This window comes from Camelina sativa, chromosome 19 (genome assembly GCF_030686135.1).
Source record: "Camelina sativa cultivar CO46 ecotype springtype chromosome 19, ASM3068613v1".
Taxonomy (NCBI): Eukaryota; Viridiplantae; Streptophyta; class Magnoliopsida; order Brassicales; family Brassicaceae; genus Camelina; species Camelina sativa.
The window spans coordinates 2,275,813-2,286,625 of record NC_141898.1 but is presented as its reverse complement, the minus strand read 5'-3'; the positions used below and the strand labels follow the sequence as shown (position 1 = coordinate 2,286,625).

The following is a 10,813-nucleotide window of genomic DNA, read 5'->3' as shown; positions in this document are numbered from 1 at the left end:
CGTGGATGATGTGGTACATTTGGAAGGCAAGAAATAAGAAAGTGTTTGAAAATATCTCTGAATCTCCGCAAGATACACTGGAGAAAGCTATCCAAGAAGAAGAAGTTTGGAGAAGAGCAAATAACAGAGACTTAGCACTAGCGGTAGTAGAAGCATGCATACCTTCTATCCCAATTCCTCAAGAATCCCTTGTATACTTTATAGATGGATCTTGGCATACAGAGGTGGATAGGAGTGGGCATGGCTGGATTGCGTCTATCGGTGATAGAATCCTGCACATGGGGCTAAAAGGATCGCGCAGAAGCTTATCCCCATTACATGCAGAGTTAGATACCCTTATTTGGGCTATGGAGTGCTTATTAGCGTTGGACTTGGATAAAGCCCTTTTTGCTACGGATTGTTCAGACCTCCTAAGGATGACGTCTAATATCGAGGATTGGCCGACCTTTTCATCAGAATTGAACGATTTTCTTCATTTCAGAGATAGATTTGCTAATTTTAGTATTAGATATTTTTCCCGAGAGGATAATATCCGTGCCGATAAACTTGCGAAATGTGCAAGAGCACGAGGTTTCTGTTTTTCCCATGTAAGCTCGTCGGTACCTAATTGGCTCTCTTTCGAAGAAAATCATTTCCGATAATTTAATATATGGGGTTTGATCGTCAAAAAAAAAAAATAAAACGATACAATTGACAACCCAAGCACTACTACTATGGGAAAAAAAAATGGTTTTAAGTGGGATCATTGTAGCACGTCAAGCCAACGCTACAGTTAACATAAACACAATATAGCAATATTGTTTAAGATATTTAAATTTCAATTATATCTCTCAAATTATAAAGTAGGAAAAGAAAAAACAGAGTAGCATAAAAGTTGAAGGTGATTGGTTGATGAGCCACACTTGTAATTCATATATTGGTTAGTCTCTCTCTATTTGTCTTCTCCCTTCCCTCTCTCTCTCTTTCTACTCATGTGTGTGAATGAATCTCTGTTTCTTGTTTTGGAACCGATATGGCTTCCTAACAATTGGGCTTTTCTCTGCCTCTTCCTAGGAATCTGAAGTTTTCTCTCTACTCTCTATACTCTTTACTCTTTCACTCCATCTGTGTAAGTTTTACTCAATCTCTTCTCCTTTTCTTTGCTTTTTGTGCTTTTAGAGTTCACATATGTTTTGGTGTGTTTGATTTTGACCAACATTTAGGGGGTTTGTATTTACTTCTTTTTGGGGTTTGTTTGGTATTTGGAACTCAAAAAGATTTCAGTTCTTATCTTCTCGTTTCTCACAATCTTTTTTAACTTACTTTAGACAACAAGTCTGTCTCTTGATGATGATTCACATATGGGTTTGGTCATTCGTGTGGTTTTGCGTAATACCCAATCCCAAAGATCTTACCTTTTTTTTCTTGCAAGTTTCCAAATCGGGTTTGAAATTCGACAAAGATTTCACATCGAAGTCTTATAACTTTTGTTGACTTTTTCTTGTTTTGTTTGTTATATCTTCCGCAGAAACAAATCTCTCTTCGTCTCTCAGCAACATCGATTTTTCAGTTTTTTCTTTTTTTGGGAAGATGGCTATGCAAACTGTGAGAGAAGGTCTCTTCTCTGCTCCACAGACTTCTTGGTGGAATGCTTTTGGATCTCAGGCGCCGTTGGCTCATGAGAGTCTTGCCGGAGATTCTGACTCGTTCGCTGGAGTTAAGGTCGGATCTGCCGGAGAGACAGAACAAAGTGGAGATAAACAGAACAACTCTGTAACTCACTTAGCTTTCTCACTTGGTAAGTGACTTCTTTTGATCTCCTCTTTAAATGTCCTCAAATGGATGGTTCTAGTGAAAATATCTGAGTTGTCCACAGTAGACTTTTGTGGCAAGTCCTAAAATATGAGAATATGTTATCTGAGCTAAATTGTCTCAAAGAAAAATCCAAAATCTTCAGTCACTATTCTTCAAGATACAAAGATAACTAAAAGTCCTAGATACTGTATGTGGTGTGCTTCAAATTCTGAATCATAATTGCATAAATTTTCTGACTTGGAATAATTACGATTGCGTATTTATTAGGTGATGTAAAGAGTTCGAGAGTTGTGTCAAAGTCTCATGGATCTGTTTTCTCAATGCAATCGCCTAGTTTGGAACTTGGATTTACTCACCCATCGGTAAAGGTTTCCACGTTTAGAATCATCTACAAGGAACCCTATGATCATTTCCCTTTTCTTGTTTCTGAGTATGTAGTTTTGGCATGCTATTTTTTTGTTTTTGTTTGTCATTTAGATCTACGCAAAGTATCCTTATGGTGAACAACAATACTATGGAGTTGTCTCAGCCTATGGATCTCAGAGCCGAGTAATGCTTCCACTTAACATGGAAACAGAAGATGGAACCATCTATGTGAACTCAAAGCAATATCATGGAATCATAAGGCGACGTCAATCTCGTGCAAAGGCTGCTGCTGTTCTTGATCAAAAGAAATTGAGTATTAGGAGTCGCAAGGTAATTATAAAATATAGAAACTAGCTATTTTGATATTTTTGTTGCAAATGAATTCTAATTAGTGTGTTTGTTTTCTGACATGTGTGTTGCAGCCATATATGCATCATTCACGCCATCTCCATGCATTGCGCCGTCCTAGAGGATCTGGTGGGAGATTCTTGAACACTAAAAGTCAGAACTTGGAAAAAAGCGGAAACAATGCAAAGAAAGCTGATGGAAACAAGCAGGTTCAGTCTCAACCTAAGCCTCAGCAGAGTAACTCTCAGAATTCTGAAGTTCATCCGGAAAGCGGAATCATGAACTTATCGAATGGACTAAATGTCACGGGATCAGAAGTTACAAGCATGAACTACTTTCTGAGTTCTCCAGTCCATTCTCTTGGTGGCATGGTAATGCCTAGCAAGTGGATAGCAGCAGCAGCAATGGATAATAGCTGCTGCAATTTCAAAACCTGATCCTTTACCGTTTCACAGTCAATGTGGGAAAAGAGAACTCTTGCCTTGTGAAAGGATAATGAGTTTTTTTTTCCTTCTTGGTTTAAAGGATTCTCCTTTTTGCCAATCCAATTGGCTGTGAACAGGCAAATCATCTTTGGCTCATTCTCTTCTCAGTTAAGGTTTCTTCGCCGGCAGGTTAAAAAAACCTTGATTTATCTTCAGTGTAAAAGTAGTTAAAAACTGGTGAAGAACAATTGTGGGTTTGGTCACTAAACCTACTTGTTCCAACTAGTAGTGTGTGTGTGAAGAAAACTCTTGCTATTTTCTGTTTTTGTAGCTCTCTCTCTGTTTATGTGTGTATCTCAAACAACTGTAAGAACTTTAAGTTATGTGGCTTGTGTAACATATTTAAGACGTGTGTTTTTGTATATTTGGTCCAATCTATTTTATTATTTCAATATCCATCAACCGTACCGCAAAGATAGAGAGTAAACAAACTCTGTTTCAAATTCAATTAGGTTTACTAGGGAAAATATTAGGTGTTTAACTTTACTCATAAACCCAATTGTCTAGGGTTTTACCCCGGTATAATCAACAAATCAAGACAATGGATCTCAAAGAAAACGTAGCCGAGACGACGACACAAGGAGACTCAAGCAAATTGATGGAGGCAAGAGAACCTATGGAAGAATCTTCGCCTGTTGCTTCTGCTTCCCTGACAAAACGTAAGGCCGAGTCTGACCAGGTTGAGCAGAGCGGCGGTGAGGCTCAAGAGAGTGGTGATGGGAATGAAGAGAGCGGCGATGAGGCTGAAGAGAGCGGCGATGAGGATGAAGGAAGTGGTGATGAGGATGAAGAGAGTGGTGATGGGGATGAAGAGAGCGGCGATGAGGCTGAAGAGAGTGGTGATGGGGATGAAGAGAGTGGTGATGGGGATGAAGAGAGCGGCGATGAGGATGACTACGTAGACCCTGATGAGGAGCTCTTACATCCGACATGGTGGAAAGTCCCTGAATGGGATGTGGACAGCTTCGATGGTCTCGAGTACGATTCCTCTGAATATAAAGATGAATTCCCCGATGAAGAAGATGAAAAAGAATGGCGCCGCTTTAAGCGTCAGCTCATCGAGAATAAGGTAACGTATTGAACTTGAACTCAATTGAGTGCAATCGATCCTAATTTGTTAGAGCTAGATAAAAGAGTAAATCATGGTGTGCCTGCATTTATATTTTAGGGTTTTTATGTGGATCCTGAGCTTTGGTCAATGTACAACTACTCTGATTACAAAGTCGTCCCTAATTTGGATTTGGATGCGGGTTTCGACCAAACCTACGGCGAGTACTTTGCAGAGATGGCTTGTCTCTGTCTCAAAAAGTACAACAAAGACAAGGTTTATTAGTTATAACATTTTGTTCCCTTGTCTCTACGTACATACAGCGTAAGCTAACATTTTGAAAAATGCTTTGTTTTTATAAAAAAAGGGATCGAATGTGGAGTTTGTGGAAGTGGTGAGAGGTATATTCACAGCAGGATCTAGATCAAAGTCGTACATTACATTTATGGCTAAGGAGAAACCTGATGGACCTCTTGTTGAGTATCAAGCTAAGGTTTGGTCTACTGTCATTCAAAACGAGAACTATCCCATTCTCTGTAGACCGGCTCCTACAGCAAAGCCTTCCAACCAGAAGTAGTAAAGCTAAGGTATGGTTTTGGAACCAAAGCTAAAACATGTAGATTTATGTCATAGTTATTTTTTCAGTCTCCTGTTTTGTTAATTAATAAGAAGATAGGAAAATTACCATCTCAACAAATTTTCTTGGCTGATCATATATGTCACTCCAACTATAAGCTAGGAGGGGATAATCAATAGCTAAAGCGCATGTCTTTCCACTATTAGGTTCCTTGTTAGTGATGGTCCTTAGTCCATATATACAACCACAGGAATTGATTCACTAGATTTATAAGACACTAAGGTTGGAGAATAAGTTCTTGACTATATTCAACCCTTTTGCTAAAAATAAAATAAAAAAGACCACTGAAACAATCTATCTGAAACTGTAATGCTACTTGTGTGCATAGTTGTAGAATAAGAGATTCTTATGGGTAGATAACAAAAGTAGTTAACTCTACTGACCTTATAGAAGGCCATCATGATTAGAGTCTTAACTTGATGTATTGTCTCTTTTCTTACTTTCTAGTTCTTTTCTTTCTGGAACTGGAAACTGGACTGATGGATACAGAGATGACGCTCGCAATAGGGCATCTGATATATGTGGTTGTGTAAACATTTTAATTAATTTACTACTCAAGAAACTTCCCTTTTGTTCCCAATAATATCTATAGATATGATGTTTGAGTGCCTATTTGTTATCTATACTAAATAACTTCCGTAGTAACAATCATTTTGCCTATTATTGCACATCATAGCCTTCCTCTGTTTTTTTTCATTGTGTTACTTTTGCAAGCTAGTGTTTGCTGCTATCGAATTGTCACAATACTCAAAGTGACAAGAACAAAACTACTATATAAATCACATGCTGATAAGTTTTATGCAATTTAAGCTTTGAGCCACGATGGCCTACTATTGTCTTTCCAGCCCTAAGGTAGTATATCCCGTGCAAAGGTTCTTGAAAACTAATTAAAGTAATTCCTAAGTCAGCCTCAACAAAGTAATTCTCAGAACTCTGAAGTTCTTCACCCGGAAAGCATAACCATATAGAATTGATTAATTGTCTAATAATCCTAATTAAACTCCTAAATAACAAAATTCCACTATTTTTTTTAATTCTTAAGTCAATCATATTCCCGATTTATTTCCTTCTAAAGTCTAATTCAACCATACAGAGCACAATTCACAAGATCTCTAGTGGTTGTGTAAACACATTCTCTCTCTCAGTCTTTGTGTGTTTCGCAAACAACCGTAAGAAACTTTTAATAAGACGTGTGTTTTCGTATATTTGGTCAAATTTATGTTATTATTTGCTTAATATCTCAATATCGATCACTTATATACAGCAAAGACAGAGTAATAATACTCTGTTCCACATCCAATTAGGTTTTCACTTTTCTCATAAAATCAAATTTCTAGGGTTTGCTGCGGTATGACCAAATTGATGGAGACAACAGAACCCATGGAAGAATCTTCACCTGTTGCTTCTGCTTCAGTGACAAAACCTAAGGCCGAGTCCGACACAGCGGATGATATAGAAGAGAGCGACGATGAGGTTGAAGAGAGCAGCGATGAAGAATACGGTGACTCTGAAGAAGAGAATGAAGAAGAAGAGCCCGTGGATGAAGCTTTGGCACACTATTATGCTATCCTTGCAAAACGTGAGACCGCTCCAGTAGAAGAAGAAGAGAGCGGCTATTGGGTTGATGAGAGCGTCGATGAGAAAGAAGAGAGTGGCGTTCAATACTCCTACTCTGGAGAAACGCTCATCATAAGGCCCAAGTGGTGGGTCGAACCTGAATGGGATGTGGACAGCTTCGATGGTCTCGAGTATGATTCATCTGAAGAGGAAGATGCAATGTCCGATGAAGAGCTTGAAATAAAGTGGCGTCGCTTTAAACGCCAGCTCATCCAGAGCAAGGTTGGGTACTCTACAAACTAAATCTAGGAAAATTTGGTAGCTGCATGTTTTATCCATGAGTTGATTTGTCTAACGTGTGTGTGTGCTTTTGGTTTTTAGGGGTTTTACGTGGAGCCGGAGCTTATGCCAATGTACTCCTACTCACGAATTAGAGCTGTCGGTGACTTGGAACAGGATGCGGGTGGCGGCCAAACGTACCGCGATTACTTTGCAGAGATGGCTTGTACCTGTCTCAAAACGTACAACCAATACAAGGTTTGTTTAGTTATAACAGTTCTTTTGTCTTAGATATACATTGTATGCTAACGTTTTCGCTAATTGTTTGTTTTCTAAAAGGGGTTGAATGTGGAGTTTGTGGAAGTGGTGAGAGGTGCTTATACAGCAGGATCTAAGTCAAAGTCGTATATTACATGTATGGCTAGGGAGGAACCTGATGGGCCTCTTGTCGAGTATCAATGTAAGGCTTGGTCTACGTTTGTTATACACGAGAACTATCCCATCCTCTGTAGACCTGCTCCTGCTCATACGGCAAATTAAAGTTATCAAACCAAAACTAGTAAAGGTATGGTTTTCGACTCTGTATTTCTTTTGTCTTGGATACTTTCTATAGCTTGAAGTTGTGCTTATTTGGATATACTTATTTCCGAGCTCAAATATGTTTAGAAAGGACTATATAACTCTATATCTGAAACTGTATTTTACTTGTGTGCATGGTTGCAGTAGGAGATTTGTCCATATAGAAAGGACTATTCAACTCTATATCTGAAACTGCATTTTACATAAGAAGTCAGCTCTACTGACCTTATAGAAGGCCATGTATAGTGTTTTGAGTCTAACTTACTGTATTGTGGCTTTGGTAACATCCATTTTGTTTCTCTAATCTTTCCGGAACTGGAAACTGGGACTGATGGATGCAGAGAGGACGTTCGCAAAATGGCATCTAATAATATGAAGTCAGATCGTTAATGTGGTTGTGTAAACATTTTAATTAACTTAGTACTAAAAAATTCCCAATGTCTATAGATATGATGTTTGAGTGTCTGTTTGTTATCTTTAACTAAATAACATCCGTCGTGAGTCTCGTGACAATCATTTTGACTATTGCACATAGCCTTTGATTGTCGTTTATAGTGTTATTTTTGTTGCAAGCTAGTGCTGGTGCGAATAAAACAATAAAATAGTCGTCTTTAAATACTTATGTAAACCAAACTTCAAATGAATTCACTATTTTAGTGTTAATCGATTTCTCTTATTCCAGTGATATATATAACAAATGGCATATAATAGAAGGAAATTTCACAACAGTCACCTCGTTTGTATTTGTGATTTTATCTGCGTGTGCGCGTAGACAAAGATGATGGTACGTATAAATGCGAAACTACGACAGCTGGAATTATATTTTAAGATTTAAAATAAAATATTAGAATGGCAATATCTATCCCCTTTACAATAAAAGGAAAATATATTACGTTGTTTTATATACTATATAATTTTAATAAGTTGATTACAAATAGGTTATAGATTAATTGATAGATTAATTGGTTATAAGTTAAATAGTGGGTGCAACAAAAAATTATTTTCAGAAGATTTTTATTGCTAGACCACATTATTAACCAACTTATTAAAGAGAATAAAAATATACTGTGAAACATAAAAAAGGAATACAATCTTCGCAATTTATCACATTTAATCGTGATTTCCGAGATCTTATTCTGCAATTTAAAATAAAATCTTAATGAAAACCTTTCAAACTTTTAATAGAAATTATGCAAATCTCCTTCCACCAGAATATATTGCTCATATTCATATCGAAAACACAAAAAAATAAAAATGACAATGGAAAGAATTTCAGTCCATACTCTACCCCGGATCCTATAATTTTTTTTCCTGAAAAACTATTAAACAATCATATAAATTATATTAAAAACAATTATATAAAATGAATTTGAACCCGGTCCTAATCTAGTAGGTTTGGTATATGAGAAAACTTTTCGAATTCCCACAATTCTCAATTTGTTTAGGGTTTTTTTTTTTTTTTTTTTTTTTTCTTGTGTATGGTGGATCCGATAAATCGATGGATCTCAAAAATTGCGCACCAGAGACGATGACGACAATAGGAGACTCGAGCAAGTTTCTGGAGGCAACAGAACCAATGGAAGAAGAAGCTTCTGCGAAACGTAAGGCCGAGTCTGACCCGGTTGAAGCGAGCGGCGATGAAGAATCTGAAGATGAAGATGAGAATGAAGAAGAAGAACCCGTGAATGAAGCTTTGGCCCACTATTATAAATTCCTTGCAAGACGTGAGGCCGGTCCAGTAGAAGAAGAAGAAGAAGAAGAAGAAGAAGAAGAAGAAGAAGAGAGCGGCGATGAGAAAGAAGAGAAGGTCGATGAGAATGAAGAGAGTGTAATGGAATACTCATACTTTTCTGGAGGTACGCTCACCATAACGCCCAAGTGGTGGGTCGAACCTGAATGGGATGTGGACAGCTTCGATGGTCTCGAGTATGATTCCTCTCAAGAGGAAGATGCAATGTCCTGTATAACCAAATTGATGGAGACAACAGAACCCATGGAAGAATCTTCACGGCCTGTTGCTTCTGCTTCAGTGACAAAACGTAAGGCCGAGTCCGACACAGCGGAGGATATAGAAAAGAGCGACGATGAGGTTGAAGAGAGCGGCGATGAGGAATACGTGGACTCAGACGATGAGCTCATAAAACCGACGTGGTGGACCGTCCCTGAATGGGATGTGGACAGCTTTGAGGGTCTTGAGTATCATTCCTCTCAAGTGGAAAACGAATTGTCCGATGAAGAGGCTGAAGGAAAATGGCGCCGCTATAAACGCCTTGTCATCGAGAGCAAGGTACCCTTTTTTATAACCGATCCTAATTTGTTAGCTTGTTGTATTAAGAGAATCTAATCTTTGTTTTGTTTTTTGTTCAGGGGTTTTACGTGGAGCCAGGGCTTAGGCCAAGGTACTGCTTCTCAGGTATTAAACCAGTGAGTAATTTGGAATTTTCTGCGGGTTTCGGCCAAACCTACCGCGAGTACTTTGCAGAGATGGCTTGTCTCTGTCTCCAAAAATACAACCAAGAGAAGAGTGAAATAAATGTTGGTATTTTCTTTAAGGTTTTTTCGCTAATTAACGCTCTATCTTCTTCGTTCAAGTATATACTAATGTAACCGAATCGGTTCTTATTGTTTCAAGGTGGAGTTTGTGGAAGTGGTGAGAGGTAATTATACAACCGGATCTAGATCCAAGTCCTACATTACATTTATGGCTAGAGAGAAACCTGATGGACCACTTGTCGAGTATCAAGCTAAGGTATGGTGTACCTTTGTTCAACACGAGAACTATCCTATCCTCTGTAGACCAGCTCCTACGCAAAGCCTTCCAACCACATTTACTTAAGGTATCTATTGGTTTGAACTTGTGCAGGTTTAGATTTATGTCATATATATCTGCTTTCTCATACCATGGTATCTGGCCATTTTAGTCTTCTGTTTGATCGAATTGTAAGGCAATAAGAACAATCTCAACGAATTGTTTTGGTGACATGGCTGAGATTATCAACAAATTTATCTTTCTATTCTTTGTTTCCTTGCTAGTGAAAATTCTCAATTCATCTATACAATTATAGGGATTAGCTTTGACTATTCTGATTTTACTGATATTGTGTGAACTATATGTGGCTTCAGGAATCAGAATAAGAAACCTTATTGGGTAGATAGGAATATAATCACATCTAAAGCGTTTCTAGAAGGCCGTTGTGATTAGAGTCTAAGTTGTCTGACCTGTTTCTCTTTGTTCTCTTTCGTATTGAACCAGAAATTAGACTGGCTGATGGAGAAGATGGAATCTTAAAAAAAAAAAAAAAAGAAGATGGAATCTTTGGCTGATGCAGACTGCAGAGGATGGAAGTTCGCACCAGATCATATATTATGAAGTCGTATGTGTAATGTGTTAAACATTTCAACTTAGTAATAAAAGCACTTTTATTGTGTTGCCAATATCTAAGATTTCGGTGCTTATCTCTATATTAGTTTACTTAACTTGTCACTTGTCAGTGTTTGTACTTCGTGTCATAAATCTTAAGAGACTAATTAAGCGTTTGTGTTTATTAACTTTGGAAGCATGACATGTTCTCTCCTATGATGTAGCTAGGATCTCTTTTTGTTATGTATGAGTATGACACATGAGTAAAACAAACATATCCATACATAAAACCAAAATCAGTTAAAAGGACCAAACATAATGTAAAGTAAAATCATGGTAGATAGAAATCAATAACTTTA

The 10,813-nt window shown here is 37.7% G+C and overlaps 4 protein-coding genes across 4 annotated transcripts; all 4 read left to right on the top strand.

Moving 5' to 3' along the window:
* Positions 1 to 844: 844 nt before the first annotated feature.
* LOC104764241 (nuclear transcription factor Y subunit A-2) lies at positions 845 to 3,355 on the top strand. The gene is made up of 5 exons (XM_010487739.3): positions 845 to 1,108; positions 1,508 to 1,777; positions 2,062 to 2,156; positions 2,272 to 2,490; positions 2,583 to 3,355. Exons 2-5 carry the CDS (start codon positions 1,570 to 1,572, stop codon positions 2,943 to 2,945), a joined length of 885 nt encoding a protein of 294 aa, XP_010486041.1. The 5' UTR covers positions 845 to 1,108; positions 1,508 to 1,569; the 3' UTR covers positions 2,946 to 3,355.
* Positions 3,356 to 3,386: 31 nt separating this feature from the next.
* LOC104764239 (uncharacterized) lies at positions 3,387 to 5,374 on the top strand. Its single transcript, XM_010487735.3, has 4 exons — positions 3,387 to 4,062; positions 4,162 to 4,317; positions 4,409 to 4,628; positions 5,126 to 5,374. Exons 1-3 carry the CDS (start codon positions 3,535 to 3,537, stop codon positions 4,616 to 4,618), a joined length of 894 nt encoding a protein of 297 aa, XP_010486037.1. The 5' UTR covers positions 3,387 to 3,534; the 3' UTR covers positions 4,619 to 4,628; positions 5,126 to 5,374.
* Positions 5,375 to 5,765: 391 nt separating this feature from the next.
* LOC104764240 (uncharacterized) lies at positions 5,766 to 7,756 on the top strand. The gene is made up of 5 exons (XM_019240650.2): positions 5,766 to 5,847; positions 6,016 to 6,517; positions 6,617 to 6,772; positions 6,854 to 7,079; positions 7,435 to 7,756. The coding sequence occupies exons 2-4, from the start codon at positions 6,029 to 6,031 to the stop codon at positions 7,052 to 7,054; spliced, it is 846 nt and encodes a 281-aa protein (XP_019096195.1). The 5' UTR covers positions 5,766 to 5,847; positions 6,016 to 6,028; the 3' UTR covers positions 7,055 to 7,079; positions 7,435 to 7,756.
* A 707-nt stretch (positions 7,757 to 8,463) lies between these two features.
* LOC104764237 (uncharacterized) lies at positions 8,464 to 10,642 on the top strand. The gene is made up of 4 exons (XM_010487734.3): positions 8,464 to 9,380; positions 9,461 to 9,628; positions 9,726 to 9,930; positions 10,347 to 10,642. Exons 1-3 carry the CDS (start codon positions 8,496 to 8,498, stop codon positions 9,927 to 9,929), a joined length of 1,257 nt encoding a protein of 418 aa, XP_010486036.2. The 5' UTR covers positions 8,464 to 8,495; the 3' UTR covers position 9,930; positions 10,347 to 10,642.
* The last annotated feature ends 171 nt before the right edge of the window (positions 10,643 to 10,813 follow it).